The 20,274-nt window shown below is 42.6% G+C and overlaps 2 protein-coding genes across 3 annotated transcripts in view; one reads left to right on the top strand and one right to left on the bottom strand.

Moving 5' to 3' along the window:
* LOC117811230 (NACHT, LRR and PYD domains-containing protein 3-like) overlaps nucleotides 1–20,274 on the bottom strand; it is a 574,987-nt gene that overhangs the window by 536,332 nt on the left and 18,381 nt on the right.
* The window catches only part of si:ch211-250c4.3 (uncharacterized protein LOC100535981 homolog), a 67,272-nt gene that overhangs the window by 45,006 nt on the left and 1,992 nt on the right, over nucleotides 1–20,274 (top strand). The window contains exons 4-8 of one of the 2 annotated variants that reach the window (XM_034681402.1): nucleotides 804–966; nucleotides 8,490–8,614; nucleotides 12,320–12,441; nucleotides 15,945–16,055; nucleotides 18,415–20,274. The exon at nucleotides 18,415–20,274 is cut by the window's right edge and continues 1,992 nt beyond it. In XM_034681402.1, coding sequence (XP_034537293.1) covers nucleotides 804–966; nucleotides 8,490–8,614; nucleotides 12,320–12,441; nucleotides 15,945–16,047 — 513 coding nt within the window. In that variant the 3' untranslated portion in view covers nucleotides 16,048–16,055; nucleotides 18,415–20,274. The remainder of the gene's footprint in view (nucleotides 1–803; nucleotides 967–8,489; nucleotides 8,615–12,319; nucleotides 12,442–15,944; nucleotides 16,056–18,414) is intronic. The other variant, XM_034681403.1, reaches the window with a different exon arrangement.

Below are 20,274 nucleotides of genomic sequence, written 5' to 3'. Positions count from 1 at the left end.
TTAGTGAACCGGTCCTGGGGAAAGTTAGTGAACCGGTCCTGGGGAAAGTTAGTGAACCGATCCTGGGGAAAGTTAGTGAACCGGTCCTGGGGAAAGTTAGTGAACTGGTCCTGGTGAAAGTTAGTGAACCGGTCCTGGGGAAAGTTAGTGGACATGTCCTGAGGAAAGTTAGTGAACCAGTCCTGGGGAAAGTTAGTGGACCGGTCCTGGGGAAAGTTAGTGGACCGGTCCTGGGGAAAGTCAGTGAACTGGTCCTGGGGAAAGTTAGCGAACCGGTCCTGGGGAAAGATAGTGGACTGGTCCTGGGGATAGATAGAGCAGAGAGAAAGCTACACAGACAGATTACAGGCAGTACGTGATTAGCTAACAAGCTAACAGCTAAGACAACACTGAGGGGAGCTGCTGAGACGTCAGGAGACGGTCTGAGCAGGAGAGGAGTAGTTTTGTTGAACATGTGTGCACGTGACTCAGTATTTCATTTCTGATTGGTTAGATATTTATTTGGTCATATATTCTAAGTTAACCTCGCCTTCTTTATCCTAGCTTTAGAATGGTATTAAAAACTGAACCAATAATATTTCAAAAACGGATTTAAATTCAGTTCTAATATTTTAAATATATATAATACAATGAAAATATGACTATAAATATCATAGGTAGAACGTTTTTGTTGATTTGGGTTACCAGAGGCTTTAAATACTTCAATCTGATTAGCGTGTTCTTCAGAAGGTTTTTCTGCTCTCAGTGAAGAGTTTTAAGATCTAAACCAGTCTGTGTCATCCCCCTGTCGTCTCTCTGAACAGGATTTCTTCCAGCAGCACTGCAGCTGTGGGGCAGCCAGCCTGGCCTTCTACGACGTTCAGAGGAGACAACCCAGGAGTGAGTGTTTGTCACCCAGTGGGACCCTCTCAGACCTGTCCACCATCCCCGAGGTCATCCGGCGTCCTCTCGTGCCCCCCAGGAGAGGTAAGAGTTCTATACCTTCATGCAGTTTGTTGGGAAAGAAAGGAAAGAAACACTGAAACAGTATTTCACTACAGGTAGCTTTTCCTGTCTGGGATGACCTTTGACCTTTGACCTTCCTTTGGTCAATCCCGGGGTCATGTGCCTTGAGTCAATACTTTTATTTATTCACAGAATGTTTGACATGAAGATGATTTAAACATTTCTGATTTAAAGTGGTCTTTCTTTCATTGTTTCTTCTAAAAGAGGTCTTATTTGACACTGTTGCTATAACATGTTTGTGTTTATTCAGACCTGTGTTTGTCTGCGTCCTCTTTGTGCTCTTTCCGGAGGACAACGCTGCTGTCGTCCTCTTTTCACACAGATTTTCTTCATTAAACCGAAACTGTAGAGACCATAGACTGTAAAAAAAAATGAACGTCATCTCGCTCGACTCTAACTGAGGCTTCCACAAAAACTGCTCCCCCTAGTGGCTGGCTGCAGCATAGGTCAAAAACTCCATCCCCCCCATTCATTTGAATGGGGCTGCGGTCAAATTTAAAAAATAAATACACGTGGTAGGAATGTTTCTCAAATCCGTATGCTATGGTTATATGTAGTTATTATTTGACTGTTTTGTGTTCAAGGCCTCTTTTTTCTAAAAAGTTTCTTTTTCATTAGTTATTAGAGTTTAAAAAACGGGGTTTTACTTTTTTTTTTTACTTTGATTGATGTAGAGAGAAACTCCGTAGGACCTCAGGACGCTACGCTGTAGGGCGGAGCTTGTTACCGTGGAAACACACAAATTCCCTACTGCGTAGACTCTGGCTGCAGAAAATGTACAAGATGTCAGCGTTCTGGAACGGGATATTTTGGCTTCAAAACCGTTCAATGGGAAAAGGCGAAGTGGCGCTGTCCGCTGTCGAGACCTGCAAGTTTGTGTTTATTTGATGTTACTCTTAACTTCACGTTACTCAGTCAAGTGAGCATCATGCAGTGCACCATGGGTAATGTGTTTTAGACACTTCTATGAATCCCCAAGAGATACTGGTATAGAGAGGACAAGAATGGGTTTCAGCAGCTGGTAAGAAGTCCTGCTTTGAGGTTTCTGTCTCCTCTCTCTCTCTCTCTCTCTCTCTCTCTCTCTCCCTCTCTCTCTCTCTCTCTCTGTCTCTCTCCCTCAATTCAATTCAGTTTAAAGGGCTTTATTAGCATGGTAAACATATGTTGACATTGCTAAAGCTTAAATAGAAAGAAAAACACAAAATTACAAACAATTACAGAATAATAAGATTCAATATTAAACTAACAGAGCTATATATTATTAATATTAATAATATTAATAATAATAATAATAACAGTAATAACATCAACAGAATGAAAACAACAGTATGATTACAGTGTTAATAATAGGGGGCTCTGCTTGGGAGCACAGTCCCAGAACCAGGTGTCTGAGGGGGGCAGCTCTCTGAAGACTCTCTGGAGGTCAGGGCTTTGTAATGGAGTGTGTCAGGGTCACTATTCTTTAAGTGGTTGTAAAATTTAAAAGCTCTTAAGGATATCGTCCTAATTCTGCTCTGCATGCATTATTTGGGGTTTTCCGTTGGACACGGAGGATGGATTTACAGAATTCTGCATGCAGAGTCTCAATTTGGTGTTTGTCCCATTTAGAAAAATCTTGATGCGCAAGAGGACCCCAGATCTCACAACCATACAGAAAAATGGGTTCTATAACGGAGTCCAGGATTTGAAGCCAGATTTGAATAGGGATGTCTAAGTTGACGTTCCTTCTGATGGCATAGAAAGCCCTTCTGGCCTTGTCTCTCAGGTCGTTCACAGCGCTGTTACAGTTACCTGTGGTGCTGATGTTAAGGCCAAGATAAGTGTAGTTCCTTGTGTGTTCAATTTCATCAGTATCTAGAAAGAATCTCAATGTGTGGTGTTGGAGGCCGTTTGTTTTTTGGAAAATCATGATTTTGGTTTTGGACAGATTGACTGTCAAGGCCCAGGTCTGGGAGAAACCGTGCAGAAGGTATAGGTTCTGTTGTAGCACCTCTTTGGTTGGAGATAGGAGCACCAGGTAATCTGCGTACAGTAGGCATTTAACTTCAGAGTCTAACAGGGTTAGACCGGGTGCTGCAGACTCTTCTAATGCCTTTGCCAGTCCATTGATGTAGATGTTAAAGAGGGTTGGGCTTAAGCTACTTCTACTTCTCTCTCTGTCTCTGTTACCTGCAGAGGTGAATAGACTCCACACATATGCCAGGGGCAGGGTGAGAAAGATCCCCTGGTTTATTGATTGCAGATATCAATCTTATATGGATACAGTATATAAAAAAAAAACAATGCAAAAGTGAAGGTTTGATCCTCTTTGTCCGGACGCCCAGATATGGTCTCTGTACAGGAAACACTGGCAGTGCATCTTTAAGGTCCTCCCCTTCTCCCACCATGTCTGTGTGCCTCTATATTCAGCTACAACGATTATAACTCAAAAATAATAATAATAAGTAATGACGTCCATCAAGAGAAGTCAAATGTTGAAGCGCCCTCTGCTGTTTGAAAAGGATATCAATGTTTGTTTTTGATCTCACCGAGTAGAATCAACTGTCTTACAGGTTCTGTTAAATGACGTGTTAGCTTGATGAGCCTTGTGTGTTTTAGCTTCAGATTTAGTCTTCAGTGGCACCAGTTTAGCTTAGTGGTCAAAGCACACGCCCTGTGTGTGCTGGTTCAGCTCCTGACCTCGTCTTTTTGCTGTCTGTCAGTCCCCACTCTCTACTCCCCACACTTCCTGTCTCTCCTCAGCTGTCCTCAGGAAAAATGCTACAAAAAATGATTTAACAAAAACAAGAATCCTTCTGCAGAGAGCCGGGCCGTGCAGAGTTACAGACCACATGTCTCTGAGAGTCAGGCTTAGAGCCTGCAGGTTACTGAAACCACCCCTGATTAACCTTTAGCGTTTAATTACAAGAAGGATCAGCACTTAATAAGCTGCTCCAGAGGGATGTGTCAACAAACACACACAGGCCCAACCATGAGTTCAAGTTTTAATTTCAGTGTACCCTCCTGGAAAGGATCTGTTATTAAAAAGCTTTATGTTTCACAACCTGACCCTGAAGCTACCCCTCATGTTTTTGCACCTCCGTGTGTAGCCTGTCATCAAACACCAGCTCCAGGTGATGTTTGTCATACGGGAACAGACTTCTCCCTGAATCTTATCATTACTGGGTTGTTTTCTGAGTGGCTCACGTTGCCTGTGGACGTGGTGTTGGCCAACTGCTCGACCGTCCCTTGGGGTTAGAAGATGAAATTATAACTCGAGTGGGAGTCCCGAGTGGAATTCCTGGCATCCTGGTCCTGACGGGAACACAAAACGTCCCGTGGACTCTGGAATGCCTTGGTTCTTCCTCGGATGGGCAGGAAACTGGATCTGGAGAAGAGGTTGAGAGAGGGGGGCCGGGTGAGGTGCAGGGGAGGGGAGGAGAGGGGACGACTCTCCCTGAGCGGAGGTTAAACCCTACACTGTGCTGAGCTTTATTTGGAAATGTCAACCACAGATTGTGGGGACTGTTCATGCAGGAGAAAGAGGAGGGAGTCATTTCTGAGAGAGAACACCATCACGTCAAAGAACATCATATCACCGAAAGATTCAGAGAATCTGGAGACACTTCTGTACAAGAGAGACAAAGACCAAAACCAAGCCTGGATGGACCTGATCTTCAGACCCTCAGGCGGCACTGCATTAAAAACAGACATGACTCTAGTGGAAGTCACTGCATTAAAAACAGACATGACTCTGTAGTGGAAGTCACTGCATTAAAAACAGACATGACTCTGTAGTGGAAGTCACTGCATTAAAAACAGTCATGACTCTGTAGTGGAAGTCAATGCATTAAACAAAGAGATGACTCTGTAGTGGAAGTCACTGCATTAAAAACAGACATGACTCTGTAGTGGAAGTCACTGCATTAAAAACAGACATGACTCTGTAGTGGAAGTCACTGCATTAAAAACAGACATGACTCTGTAGTGGAAGTCACTGCATTAAAAACAGACATGACTCTGTAGTGGAAGTCACTGCATTAAAAACAGACATGACTCTGTAGGGGAAGTCACTGCATTAAACACAGACATGACTCTGTAGTGGAAGTCACTGAATTAAAAACAGACATGACTCTAGTGGAAATCACTGCATTAAAAACAGACACGACTCTGTAGTGGAAGTCACTGCATTAAAAACAGACATGACTCTGTAGTGGAAGTCACTGCATTAAAAACAGACATGACTCTGTAATGGAAGTCACTGCATTAAAAACAGACATGACTCTGTAGTGGAAGTCACTGCATTAAAAACAGACATGACTCTGTAGTGGAGATCACTGCATTAAAAACAGACATGACTCTGTAGTGGAAGTCACTGCATTAAAAACAGACATGACTCTGTAGTGGAAGTCACTGCATTAAAAACAGACATGACTCTGTAGTGGAAGTCACTGCATTAAAAACAGACATGACTCTGTAGTGGAGATCACTGCATTAAAAACAGACATGACTCTGTAGTGGAAGTCACTGCATTAAAAGCAGACATGACTCTGTAGTGGAAGTCACTGCATTAAACACAGACATGACTCTGTAGTGGAAGTCACTGCATTAAAAACAGACATGACTCTGTATGGAAGTCACTGCATTAAAAACAGACATGACTCTGTAGTGGAAGTCACTACATTAAAAACAGACATGACTCTGTAGTGGAAGTCACTGCATTAAACACAGACATGACTCTGTAGTGGAAGTCACTGCATTAAAAACAGACATGACTCTGTATGGAAGTCACTGCATTAAAAACAGACATGACTCTGTAGTGGAAGTCACTGCATTGGCTTATATTCTGTGAACACAGTTCTTCACTGCAACCACAAACCTGAGCCTGTTTAAGATGGACTGAGGGGAAGTGGAAAACTGTCCTGTGGTCTGATGAATCAAAATCTGAAATGGGACAACATTTGACTTTAAAGTCCAGAGCCTGGACTCCTGAGAGTTGTTAAAGAAGAGCTGATGAACAGGAAACATGTCTTTGTACCGACTGATTGAAACGTGTTGCTGGAATCACATTTAAAATGAGCAGATACCTTTAATAAGAATATGACATTTATTAGTTTCAACATTGGATATGTTGTCTTTGCACCATTTCCAATTAACAGCATCCCAACTTTTGGGAATTGTGGTCGTAGTAAAAACTGTAAAAACATAATTTCAGTTTGTTGTAGAGTTGATGGAGTTTCTATGAAAATGTTGAATCACCACGCAGCTGTGGCCCAGTTTGTGTTTTCTTTATCTAGCAGTGTGATGATCAGTAGAAAGGGTTACTCCATGTGCTGCAGGGAGGTGTGTTTACATGGTCTATGGAGAGTCGGGGGCGGGGCAGGGGGTGAACAGAGGCTAAAATAACAGGCCGGTGCTGATTTCCATCACCATTTGTCATAACAGTCATCGCTCCCCTCTCAGCATGCCAACAAACACCTCACATCACAAACCAGGCCAAATATAAACACCCTTCACCCCTTTTTAAACTCTGACAACAAACTGGAGCTCAGATACTCACGAGGCTTTTCATCGTTATATTAACAAACAGGATCAGTCCAAAAAGCAGACATGTGTTAGATGCACACTTTACACTTGGTCTTAGGTCTTGGCCTTCTTTCAGGCTTTATTTGTTTATAAAGTGGAGTACAACTCTGTTTTTATTGAGCCCTGGTGAACATGATGGAGTATTCTGCAGCTAAAGGTGCATTCGGGCCAAGAGTTCCGGGGTCTTTTAGCCCCCAGAACTACTTTACCCTGAACTAAAAGGTTCCTGTGCCCCCATTGTTGTCTGCGTTTCGACCGCGGGCTGAAGTCCCGGGTAGATTGTGTAAATCAGTCCAGTGACGTATGGAGAGAAAAAAAAGTAAATGCACTACACCACCAGACCAGTAGAGGGCAATAAAACAAAGAGGAATGCCATTCATCACAGATGACACCATAGAAGCAGACGGACAGGCAGGTATCATTATGAGCAACACAACAGTTAGCCTGTTAGCATGAAGAGACTCAGCTGGCTCTGTTTTAGATGGTGCTATATTTCATCACAGATGGATTCACTGAATCAACACGTGAGAGGAGATAAGCACGAGTAGCAAAGACGTTTCAACACGGCTTTAAAAAAATCCTTTTGAACTCAAAAAGCCGGTGTTTTGGTTTAAACAGCGACCCTATTAACTGGAGACTCTCAGCCGAATAATAAGAACTAAGCTAGTTTGCATTCCCAGGAACTCCCTCTGTGTTTCAACAGCTGTGTAAACTCCACAAACACTGACACGTTCAGCTGAAGGTCTCCAGTTTACAGTAGGGATGCACCGATCCGATCCTGGTATCGAATATCGGCTAGATCGGACTCCAAAAAGCTAGATCGGATATCGGTGACAAGGGGCCGATATATAGTGCCGATCCATATGGCAGATATATTCATCTCAGTTCTATGCTTTTCTGTGTTTACAAAAGCCATCTACGTCACCAGCGCCGGCCGGTCTGTGCATTTTTGCCCAGTTGAGTATGATGGAGGATAACTACAGAGGCTCTGCAGTTTAGCTGCATGTCACGCTTCTTTGGCTAACAACTCCGCCGGAAACTTGCAACATGTGCAGCAGTAATGTTTCGAGGGATGGCAGTCGCGCAAAAATTTAACGGAACCCAAAGGAAGAAGTTTACATCAGCTGTAGCCGACTGCAAAGAAGGAAGAAACCTTCTATTAATGGATTCAAACACGGACAGGTTATTGGATTTAATTGTTCCAGATGCATGGAATGAAGGGATTCCAGCCTCTGGTTTAGCACTTGGAACCCAGGTACAGTTCAGCATCAAGTCAGAAAAGCCTGAAGTTGCAAAAACATGATTCTATCCTCACATTAAGGAATAGAGATTGTTAAATCAATATGGGGTCGGATCGGCTAGTATCAGTATCGGCAGATACCAAAGCCCAGGTATCGATATCGGAATCTGAACCTAAAAAGTAGGATCGGTGCATCCCTAGTTTACAGGGTCACTTTTAAAACTGTAACACCTGGAGAGACGCATTCACAGTGGGCAGAGAGAAGACTACTGTTACAAGCTGCTAAATCAAGAGAATCACAGCTTCTTCTTTTGAAAAGTACACACACATACAAAAAAGATAGAACAAATAAAAACTAATGAAAGAAAGAGAAATCAAGAGAATCACAGATGTGTGTGATGTTATTGTGGACGGAGGGAGGAATAAAAACACTGAGGTTAAAGTGTTTTAAAGTTTAAAATGAGTCAACTGTTGTCAACAAACCACAGACAGAAGGTAAAGAGCAAACAAACTGACGAATGAACAAGAAGAGAACAAATAATCAACCCTCTCTGTTCAACTACTTCTTTACAGGATGATACAAATACTGACTCACTCCAGCTTCTCTAAGCCGTCTCTCTCTCTCACACACACACATGCTCACACACTGACAAGTTTCTGTGTGTGCTTTGTGTTTCAGATTTGAGCAGTGAGGAGCTGAGCCCCGTCCCGCTGTGGAGGAGAAGTCTGAACCGACGGAGCTACACTGAGGGCGAGGTCCGCTTCAGAGACAGCACAGAGGGGCTGTCCATCCCCCATCGCAGGGTGGGTCACCTGCACGTTTTACAGGGCCACTAGTACCACAATCAAAGAAATAACTTGTTGGATGAACGTAATAAAGTTATGGAAAGAATTTCCACCTAATTAAAATGCCTTCGTTAACGAGACACAATTTTGTTGAACCAACTAATTATAAATATGTTGAGTGAACATAAAGCATTGACGTTACTGTTACTTATTTGCAATGTTTGGGTCCAACTTCATTCTAAATGGTACAATAACACTAATTAATCATGCTGACTGAACAAAGCTAAAGTAAGTTCAACACCTACGGGCAATTTAGAGTGATCAGTTAACCTGGTGAGCATGTTTTTGGACTGTGAGAGGAAGCCGGAGAACCCACACATGCACAAGGAGAACATGCAAACTCCACACAGAAAGGAACCTGCCCGATCAGGGACTTAAATCCGGAACCTTCTAGCTGTGAGGCAGCACCGTGCAGCCCGTATGTTCAATCATCAGAAATGATTTGAACTGTGAGACAAACCTTTTTATCATGTGAAAATAAACTCTGAAATAGTAATGATTGAGAAAATAAGACATTTTTGACATATCAAGAATGTTTACATTTAGCAGTTTAAACATGCCGACTTAGTTTACCCCCAGTTGGTGTCAAGTTTGGAAAAAGACCACAAAACAGACTGGGTTTGTTGGACTAGAACTCTATTCCCCAGAGAAGGCAAACAATGACAAACAGAAAATATGGATCTTGACTTGGTAACCTTTAAAATAAGTGCTTACTGGTTAAGACATTTCTCCACCATAGATGTCGTACATTACTGCCACCTTCTGCTCTGGAGAGGTATTGCAGATGGGATTCCTACCTAAACCCTTTAGGTTGTGTTGACTTAAAGCTAGGGTTGGTAGTCTCGGAAAACCAGCATGAATTTGAATGTAGCTTTTCCTCATGACTCCGTCTAACCCCTCCCCTCCTCCCTCGGAGCTCCTCCAAAACGACGCCCCCCCCCGCTCACATGCACGAGCGCCGCTGATTCTCGACCATATGATGGTGACTGATTCAAAACCGGTCCTCACCAAAACATTCTCATAGTGAAAGTTAAAAACACAAACAAACATGGCTGCTGTTAGCACTCACAACTATCATGCTAGCATTATCCAGTTGTACCAGTGACACGATATCAGGAGAAAAGTTATAACACATATATAACACTGTAACAGCTCTACTGTTTGTTAAACATGTTCAGTGTAGATGTTCTTAATTCCTACAGTGTTGACGGTCAGTGAAGGCATCAGGAGAGGTGTAGAGTGTGTGAGTGGGAGAGAGGAGAGGAGAAGTTCTTCATTCATTCAAACATTGATTGTTGTTTTGTTGGTTGGCGTGATCACGGCCGACAGTGACCGGTTATTAAAACTCAACGTGTTCACCAATCGGCTCGTCATCACTACAGCGTCCGGACGGACGCTACAATAAATATACATTTTCTGTAGGACTTACTGAACGTCATTAATTATTCTGCTTGTTGGTGAGAGCTTTTTAGACTCTGATCCGGACTACAGTCCTGAGCAAAGCACCTCATCAGGTCAGAGGGGACAGGCCCGAGGACGAGCGAGAGGGGCAGTAAATAGAGTCAGGGGAAGCAGAGGCAGGAGACGGGGACTCAGAGGAGTGCACGCCGGGGAAATGTACGCGCAGGAAGAGGGCAGGACGGCAGGATGGGATTTGATTGGTTTAAAATTTGGTGAGCCAAAAAACAGTGATTGGTTGGTGTTTTCCCAGGTTTACTCCGGCTGTAGATATATATATTTTTTTTAGGAACACATCATGTATTGATTGCCATCAGGACATTAAGATCATTTTAACCAGTATGACAAAAAGTGGATCTAAATCTGATTACCAACCCCAGCTTTAAAGCAATCTTGTAGTTTGAAGGATTTTGCATGTCATGTTAAAACTACATGATTTAAAAATGTTTAACCACTAAACATGAATTAATATAATAGAAGCTACATGTTATGTTGATAAAACAGACACCCATGTTGCTTTTTTTGAGTGCACAGTCAGCTGTGTCTGCTGCTGTTTCACAAGGGGAGTGTTGCTGGAAAGGAAGGAGACAGACGTGACATCAAGAGCACGCTGTTAAAGTCGTCGTGTCATTCTATAACATGATGGAGGACGAAATGACAGAGACTTACGCTAAGATGACAGTTCTTAGATTTATACAAACACTACGTGCAAACGTAAAAGGATTCTTTACCCTCGGATGTTTTTATTCGTCCTGTTGCTTTCCTGGGTTTGCTCTGGTCACATGATGTAACAATCATCACCTTTGCCCACCCAGGGTGAAATCTCATGTATTCCCCACAGCGTCCTGACACTAGCTCACCCCAATTTCTCATGTAAATCTTACTGTAGGATAAAGTCAGGGTGCAGCGCCAAATCCCAACAAATGTTCTCCTCAGACTCTTTCCAAACAGAGCAGGTCTAGACCGTACTCTATGTTCTATTATTAACAAAGACCCAACATCAAGACAGGATCAGATCCAGTCCCATCTTACAGACAGGACTCTGATCTCATCTTAATCCACCATGAGCAGAGCACTTTGCAGCATTTAGCAAGTTACAGTGGCAAGGACAAACTTCCTTTAACAGGCAGAAACCTCCAGCAGGACCAGACTCATGTTAGACACACATCTGCTGAGACCGTGTTGGAGAGAGGGATAGAGGGAGATGAAGAGAGAGAGAGAGAGAGATGATAGTGGTGAGACAGATGGTAGTAGTTGTAGCAGCTGGAGTCTGGCACGTCCACAGCAGCAGAGATCCAGAGGAACCTACGAGACAAGGGAGCTCAGGGACTCCAGAAAGGTCTATGGTTAGTAACTTTAATGGGACAGGAAGAGTAAAAGTAAGTGATGAGGGGGAGGGGGGGTCAGATAGCATCCCAGTGTGTCAGTCTAAGCCTATAACAGCATAACTATGAGCTGGTCCAAGCCTGATCCAGCTCTAACTATAAGCTTTATCAAAAAGGAAAGTTTGAAGCCTACTCTTAAAAGTAGAGAGGGTGTCTGCCTCCCGGACCCTGACTGGTAGATGATTTCAAAGGAGAGGGGCCTGATAACTGAAGGCTCTACCTCCCATACTACTTTTAGAGACTTTAGGTAGGACCAGCAGGCCTGCATGTTGGGAGCTTAGTGTTCTAGAGGGGTAATAGGGCACTATGAGCTCTTTAAGATATGAAGGTGTCTGATCATTAAGAGCTTTGTTAAGATCCTTGTGTTGACTCACCTTGTTTTGTTTCTTTGTATATGTGAATATTTCAATGATTTGAGAGATAATGTATTTGAAGCACAGATTACTTCCCCCACAGGAGGCCTTTACTTCAGCACTATGACACACTTAATGAATCTGTGCAGGGCGACCCTGGTTACAGCCCTCTTACTGTGATGCAGTGAAGATTTCCTAACATCCACATTCTGCTGTCAGTGGAAACTCTCTGATGAAACATTACAAGACATGTTGAGGCCTGTGGGGGTGAACCTACCTCATCCACACACACTCTCCTTTTTAATCAGTCATGTTTATTTCTTACTAAAGACCCTCATCTGAGATCATCTCATGGTCTCCATCGGTCTTTGTCAGTTGTATGCTGATGACTGGTTACCCCCCCAAAGAGAGCTCCTGTAGTCAGTCGAGGTTAGTGAAACTGTTGTTGTGTGTCTCTTTGTGTTCAGCTGAGTGAAAACTACACCTGGGGCCGAGTCAAAGACCTGGTGAGGAGGACTAAGCTGAGGAACCAGAGCCGCCTGGGACTGACCTCGCCTTCCCTGAAGATGTCCTGTCCTCAGCTGTACAGGTGAGGACTGCACTGAAGACTATCACTTCACTGAACACAGAATATGAGGGTTGATACAGGCTGTCACCAATAATATAGAGGGGCGGTCTTAACATTAAAGCGTCTTCAGGGCTCTCCTGAGCCTATTAGAGCTGTACATATTCAACAGAGCAGGAGGACTACGTCATGCAGCAGGTGGCACCATAGCAAAAGGTCACATATTTTGATGTTAACTGATTTAGCCGTCAGAGTGTAACTATGGACAAATATATCCACTTCATCCAGCAACAGAATTTGAGGAAGATTGAACATGATGATCTTGTTTGCAAATATCAAAAACACACCAAACTTTGACCTCACGTCATGGCCAACTACATCTGCTCATAACTCTAATGATCAAGGTGTCTACAACACACTCACCTAATGTGAGGAGGATGGGACGAAGCCTGTAGGAGGAGTTTTCTTATAATATGGACTCTGAAAATAGGCATTATTTTGAAATTCAAATCTAAGTGCTGGACTTCCTGTTGTGTTTTTTTTGGGGGGTAGGAATGCGAGAGGAGTTATTGTAGGTTGTGAAGTGTTAAATGTGTACACCAAATTTCTGACATGAAACTGAAAGTAACCTCTATGGGCCCCCTTTTTGAAGATTTCCAGGGGGTGCTGTGGAGCCTTTTTCTTGTGAGCAGTGGTGGACAGTAACAAAGTAAATGTACTTGAGTACAGTACTTAAGTACATGTTTTGAGTATCTGTACTTTACTTGAGTATTATGTTTTAGGGGAACTTATTACTTTTACTCCACTACATTCAGAAGATGATTATTGTACTTTTGGCTCCTCTACATTTCTATCAGTGCTCTAGTTACTCTCTACTTTATCTTTGAAGTCAGCTCATGAATTTCCTTCTCTTTTCTGAAATCTGATCCTAAGACAGTAAACTGTGTTTGTGTAGTTCTGTTTGTCTCAGGGGTTTAGTCGTACCTGTATATCGTGCGTCTCCATGGTTGAACGTGGAGCAAACACAGAGCATCATTCAGATCAGTCAGTTCATGTAGAGGTGGTAATGATGGCTTTAATTCTCCACCTGAGCACCCATGGTCATATCTTCAGCCCGTGTTAGAGGTTTTTGAAATGAAGAATGATACGTATGGTTTGAAATGTTCTCCCTGTTTCTGCCCAAACATACAAACATTCACTGTCCAACCTGAGAGAGCGTGTTGAGCTACATAACGTTTGTTTAACTCCAGATGAACATTTCAAACTAAGGTGTCTGTGCTTGGAGTAACTTAGTGTCTGTTTTTATTCCATGGTAAAGTAATGGTTTATTAATAATAATAATAATAATAATAATAATAATAATAATAATAATAATAATAGTAGTAGTAGTAATGATAATACATTTTATTTGGACCTTTCAAGTCACCCAAGGTCACCTTACAGATAATAAAGCATTCATCATTAAACATTATTACGTTTCTAGATAAACATGATGTAACCAAATGTACTTCTATGTATTCTTGACTGCACTCATGTATTTTGAAAATACATTTAGAGATATTTTAAAAAGTACTTTGAATACTTCAGTATTTTTAAAAGGAAGTACTCCAGTACTTTAACTCAAGTCATAATCTGACTGAAAAACTTTCACTTGTATTGGAGTAATATTTGACCATTGAATGATGTGAGTTTGGTGAGTTTTGAGGCTTTTTAAAGATGTGCATTACATTTATTAGCTAAAGAAAGAGAGAAGAAGAATTAGTTGCATACCAAACAGGGTCCTCACACCTCATTTGGTGCTCAGGTCTTAACGCCATATTTTTGTTTTTCTCCATCACTATTATTTTCCATCAAAAAGTACAACAAACAAAAGAGGCTTATATTGATTTGAGCATCTGCTGTGATTTTGTCCTGTACGTATTTATTGGTTTTATTTGAAAAAATCTCCTCCTGCCTTGTTTTAATAATCCAATCTTTGTCATGTAAAGAGTAAACCAGCTTGACTTGGCCTCATGGTTAAGTTGCACGCCCATATAGCGTGCGGCCCGGGTTCGGCTCTAGCCTGTGGTCCCTTTCCTGCATGTCGTTCCCCCACTCTCTCCTGGTTTCCTACTCTATCCACTGTCCTCTCCTCTTTAAAATAAAAGGTGTAAAAAGCCCAAAAAACAACTTTAAAAAAAAAGTAATCTGGCTCCTTCGACAGGGTGCCTTTAACCTTTTGTCTTATTGAAGGTAATGTTGTGGGGCGGCGCCCTAGCGCCCTCTATTGGCCAGCCGCCACTGGTAATGATGAATCATTATCCATCAGTAATAATCTCTGTCTCAAAACCAGCTGAAGACTCATCACAGGAGCTTTAAAACACTATCAGTAAAGGATTTCTTGCAGTTTAGCTCTTTGGAGAAATGTGGCCTTCCTAGGTTTCTTCAGGGATTTAAATGTACTGCTCATCATGTGAAGTGGTGAGGATGAAAACTCCTCACTCACATTGGTGATTAAACTGCTCTGTCTCCAGTTCTTTGAGCTCTGTAGTGTTGGGACATCTCTGTATTTGGAGCTCCGGCAGGCTGCACTTTTCCCCTGCTCTATAATAAAAGACACTTTCCAGTCAAAACATTGTGACATAACAGAGAGTCATATAAAACCTTCAATTTGCACACACCCTCAAACTCCAGAGGGACAAATTGATGTGTTTTATTACTCGGGTGGTAAAATACTGAAACATGTGTGTCCCTTCCCCCTGTTTTCTCTTCGCTCCACATCTGTGACAGGACAATTAAATGATGGAGAGAGATTAAATTCAGTCTCCAAAGCCTCTTTCAAAGACTTTTTATTGCCCTTTGTTCTTTGTGGTGATGTCTGGCTCTTTAGGGTTGAACTGGCACAGGCTCAAACCGCTCTAAAAGTTCTGCTTGTTCTCCTGTTTGTTGGACAAACTTAAAAAAAGGAGGAATGTGAGTTATTTGACTACAGTGAATTGAAGCCAGCATGAGAGTGGAGGAGGAATGCTCGGGGTGGAAAGTAGTGACAGCTTCGGTGGGTTTTCTTCACGGAGCAGCCTGTGGCAGGTTCCTGGCAGATGGAGGTAGAAGAAGCATTTGCTCCATGTTTGTGTGAGAGAGAGGAGGACTGAATGTGGGTGAAGTGAACTCTGAGAGGTTTTGCTGTGAAGGAATCTGATGGGAGGCGGAGGAGCCTTCAGACTCTCCCTCTGTCCTGACCCGGTTTTGGCACAGACCCAGCAGGGCAGAGGAGGAGGTGGGGGGATCAGGCCTGAGGTATGCCTGGAGGAGTGGGGTCAGTCCTGCATGGATTTAAGCTGAGGCCTGGTGAGATATGGCTGCAGTCCAGGATTCAATAGAAGAAAAGCCCCCTCCTGCTGAGACGTGCACGCCGGCCCGCTGCAGACTTTCTGACACTGAAGAAGGAAGGATGATAAATGTTCTCTCACACTCACAGGCTGCTCTGATGCAAACTGAGGAAGTGTTTCAGAGATAACTCCATGCTGAAATCTCTCTCCTCTTCACAGACCTGACCTGGAACCAGTGGAGCCTGCTGTGAGGAACAGAAACAGGAACTCAATGATCGCCTTGGGATTTCAGAGCAAACTGGACTTCCCCTGGCAACAATGAACACCCAGGTACTGCGGACTGCTCTCTGCCTTTACTCACCCTTTACCCTTTCAGTCTCCACTCCCCATATCTACTCTACCAACATTAAAGTGTCACACGCACTATATTTCTGTGTGTATATATTTTTTACCTTGCAGCAGCATGTTTGGGGTCGCGTTTGTAAAGTTGTCGAACTGAAAATATCAACATTTAGCTCCAAAACGTCAAAAAACGTAGAGTGAATTTTCAAGTCCCTTTTTTTAACCACACTGTGATCTTCTTCACGTTTAATTTTGTTGTGACAAATATATTTAAGTTAAAGTCACTATTAAATCCATATGCTAAATATAAATTCTAAAGATAAATATAAATGTTAAATATAAACATAAATGTTAAACATAAATAAAAATGTTAAATATAAATACAAATGTTAAACATGAATATTGATTGATAAAACTAAATGGTACCAGTTGAGCCTCATACAAATCCACACTGCCCCCTAGCTGACGTACAAAATAAAAGCTTCATAAAGTGATACAAATATAGTCTGTCAGTACTGACTTCTATGGTTTACCAGCCGGGGAGCGCGCTGTATAAATGTTTTGAAGGCAGTTTTGGAGGTCATACAGAGGTTTCACAACATCAGAGACAGAACTGACCCAGTCTATGGTACAGACAATTTGCTATTGCTAAGACTGTAGCTTTTATTTTGGTATTTCCGCTAGGCGGCATTGTGAATTTGCATATTAGCTAAATATTTAGGATCGCAGAGCAACATTTAACATTTAGATTTAACATTTATATTTTACATTCAACATTTTTGTTTTTATTTAAAATGTATATTTAACATTTAGATTTGTCTATCAACATTTATAATGAACTTTTAATATTTTTATTGAGATTTGACAAACATTTGTAATTAACATTTAAAGCTGGGGTTGGTGTTCAGATTTAGATCCACTTTTTGTTCTACTGGTTAAAATGATCTTTATGTCCTGATGGTAATCAATACATAATGTGTTCTTAAAAAAGAGGTAAAAAAAGCTGCTATCTACAGCCGGAGTAAACCTGGGAAAACACCAACCAATCCCTGCCATCAGGAGCCAAATGATGAAACCAATCAAATCCCGTCCTGCCGTTCTGCCCGCCTCCTGCGCGTACATTTCCCCAGCGTGCACTCCCCGTCTCCTGCCTCTGCTTCCCCTGACTCTATTTACTGCCCCTCTTGCTCAACCTCGGGCCTGTCCCCTCTGACCCGATGAGGTGCTTTGCTCAGGACTGTAGTCCGGATCAGAGTCTAAAAAGCTCTCACCACGGGGGCTCTGACAAGCAGAAGAATTAATGACATTTATTAAGTCCTACAGAAAATGTAAATGTAGTATTATAACTTTTCTCCTGATATCATGTCACCAGTACAACTGGATAATGCTAGAATGACAGTTGTGAGTACTAACAGCAGCCATGTTTGTTTGTGTTTTTAACTTTCACTATGAGAATGTTTTGGTGTTTTCTTACCGCTGAGTGAGACATGAGTTGACGTAGTGCAAAACACAAACCATGTGCTGAGGACCGGTTTGGAATCAGTCACCTCACAGATTCAGTCCAGGTCCACACAGTCAGTCCAGGTCCACACAGTCAGTCCAGGTTCAGACAGCCTTGTACAGTATTAGTCCTGCTTCCGAGTACTCATAGGCTGTTTCCGAAATCGCCTACTATACTAGCAGTACGTACTGATATGTCCAAAATTCAGTATGTAGTAAGTAGTATGTGAACAAGAGCAAAATCTGCAGTATGCCAAAACTCCCCGGATGTCTACTGATTCGGGAAAATATCTCAGCATGCATCGGACCAGTCTGCCTCGCGTACTGTTTCCCATAATGCACAGCGCTCGTTCTGCTTTTTCTTTTTCCTCATTTTTTGACGAGAGGAAATCCGTTTTTGGGTGCTGTGAAAGTTATCAAATTACATATAAACCACTTCCTAACTTTTTAAATCAGAAATGGATGCTAAATAAGCTTTTTATTTATCGGCTTCACCGTTGTTTACTTCCGCTTTCCGAAACCGGAAATCCAGCGAAGTCTGGCTCAGCATGCTGCATGACAGATCGGACAGAACAGTCAGACTACATACTAAATTAAAACACAGTATGTAGTAGGCAATACCTACTGCCTACTACATTAGTAAGTAGTATGTAGCAGGCCGTTTCGGAAACAGCCACTGTTTTAATAATGAGGACTCAACTCAGACGAAGCCCCAGACTAGAACACTGAGGACTTGTCATGGTCTGGTTCTGGAGGCTTGGGGTCTCCACAGACTCATCAGTCTGGTGCTGCTCTGTATGTCTTGAGACCGGTCGTTTCTAAACTCTGCTCTTCGTCTGCTCCTCAGCTCTGATCACCGTAATCCCTCACAGAGAAGAGGAGGAAACCAGGAAGTTACCAAGGAATGATCCAAGACCGGAGAGAGACAGAGAAGAAGAGTGGACTGAAGAAGAGACCAGGAAGTGAGGGAAATAAAGGAGAGGACTCTGGTGAAAGGATGTGGTTCTGCATGTGAGGGACTCAGTGTGTGTGTATATTACATGTACATTCTAAAGTAAGCCATGTTGTGTTCAGAGTACAGAGACGACGTAATGACGTCTACAATGATCTGTGACATCATTTAACTGCTTTATACTTTCTCTGTTTATACGTTTCTATACGGACATTATGAAACATACTCATCAGTGTGTTACAGACAATAACAGACTGCCCGGACAGTGTGTCTGTGCATGCAGAGATAATGTGTGTGAGGAGAGCCAGATACACCCTGCAGAGGGACATACACCATGTTCACTAAGGATAAGAGCCAGATAGCACAGCTTGTTTCTTAAAGTGTACTTTTGAAATGTTCAGCCCATGAACTCTGGAGTGTGCAGGAAAGCACGGTCCTCTTGATATAACATGTTCTGTTGGAGGGGTATGTCTCATGGCATGCAGAGCTCTGGTCTGAAACATGACAAGCCCATGTTGCATCACAGAAACTCTCTCGTCGTGTTCCAGACAAAGTCATAGACTGTCCATAGTATCTGTGACTTCACCATAGACCGTATATATAATGGACCTCGTTGCTCCGCCTTTTCCCATTGTACGGTTTTGAAACCAAAATATCCCTTTCCAGAACGCTGACATCTTGTACATTTTCTGCAGCCAGAGTCTGTTTTGGAAACAGTACGGCCTACTGCATCCTGCGTTTGAATTTAGTCTGTAGTCTGACTGTTCTGTTCAATCTGTGTTGCAGTACGCTGGGCCAGACGTCACTGAATTTCTGGATTCGGAATGCGAATGTAAACAACGTCCAAGCTGATAGATAAACTGCTTCTTTAACATCACTTAGGATTTAAAAAGTTAAGAGGTGATTTATATGTAATTTAATAATTTTCATAGCACATAAAAACTGAGTTCCCCGTCAAAAGAGAAAAAGCGGAACGAGCGCTGTGCATTGTGGGAAACATTATGTTAGGGAGACTGGTCCGATGCAGACTGAGACATGTTCCTGAATCAGGACGACATCCGGGGAGTTTTGGCATACTGCAGATTTTGCTCTTGTTCACATACTACATATTGAATTTTTTCCAAATCAGTACGTACTGCTGGTATAGTAGGCAGTTTCGAAAACAGCCAGAGTCAGCGCAGTAGGGAATTTGTGTGTTTCCACAGTAACAAGCTCCGCCCTACAGCGTACCATCCCGAGGTCCTACGGAGTTTCTCTCTAAGGCAGCTGTCAATCAAAGTAAACCTGGAGGTAAAACCCTGTTTTTTAACCTCTAATAACTAATGAAAAAGAAACTTTTCAGAAAAAAGAGGCCTTGAACACAAAACAGTCAAATACTAACTACATATCACCACAGCATACGGATGGGAGAAACATTCGTACCACGTGTATGGACGTTTGACTGTAGCCCCATTCAAATGAATGGGGGAGAGGGTTTTTTTGACCTATACTGCAGCCAGCCACCAGGGGGAGCAGCTTTTGTTGCGGCCTCACTTCAAGCCCAGCGAGACGACGTTCATTTTATATATAGTCTATGGACGTCACCCATCTGTTTTTGAAGAGCTGTTTTGAGGCCAATTGTCGTCGGCAGACATATTGCTGCTGTCAAGCGGTTGTGACGTAAAGAGGCGGGCTTTGAGCCTCCTCGCCAACAGCTGCAGTGTTCCCGCCTGTCAATCAAGTCAGCTGTGCCTCTCATTGGAAGACTCGTAATCT

The sequence above is a fragment of the Notolabrus celidotus genome, chromosome 4, assembly GCF_009762535.1.
Source record: "Notolabrus celidotus isolate fNotCel1 chromosome 4, fNotCel1.pri, whole genome shotgun sequence".
In the NCBI taxonomy this organism is placed as follows: Eukaryota; Metazoa; Chordata; class Actinopteri; order Labriformes; family Labridae; genus Notolabrus; species Notolabrus celidotus.
This window is presented reverse-complemented; position numbering and strand designations above follow the sequence as displayed.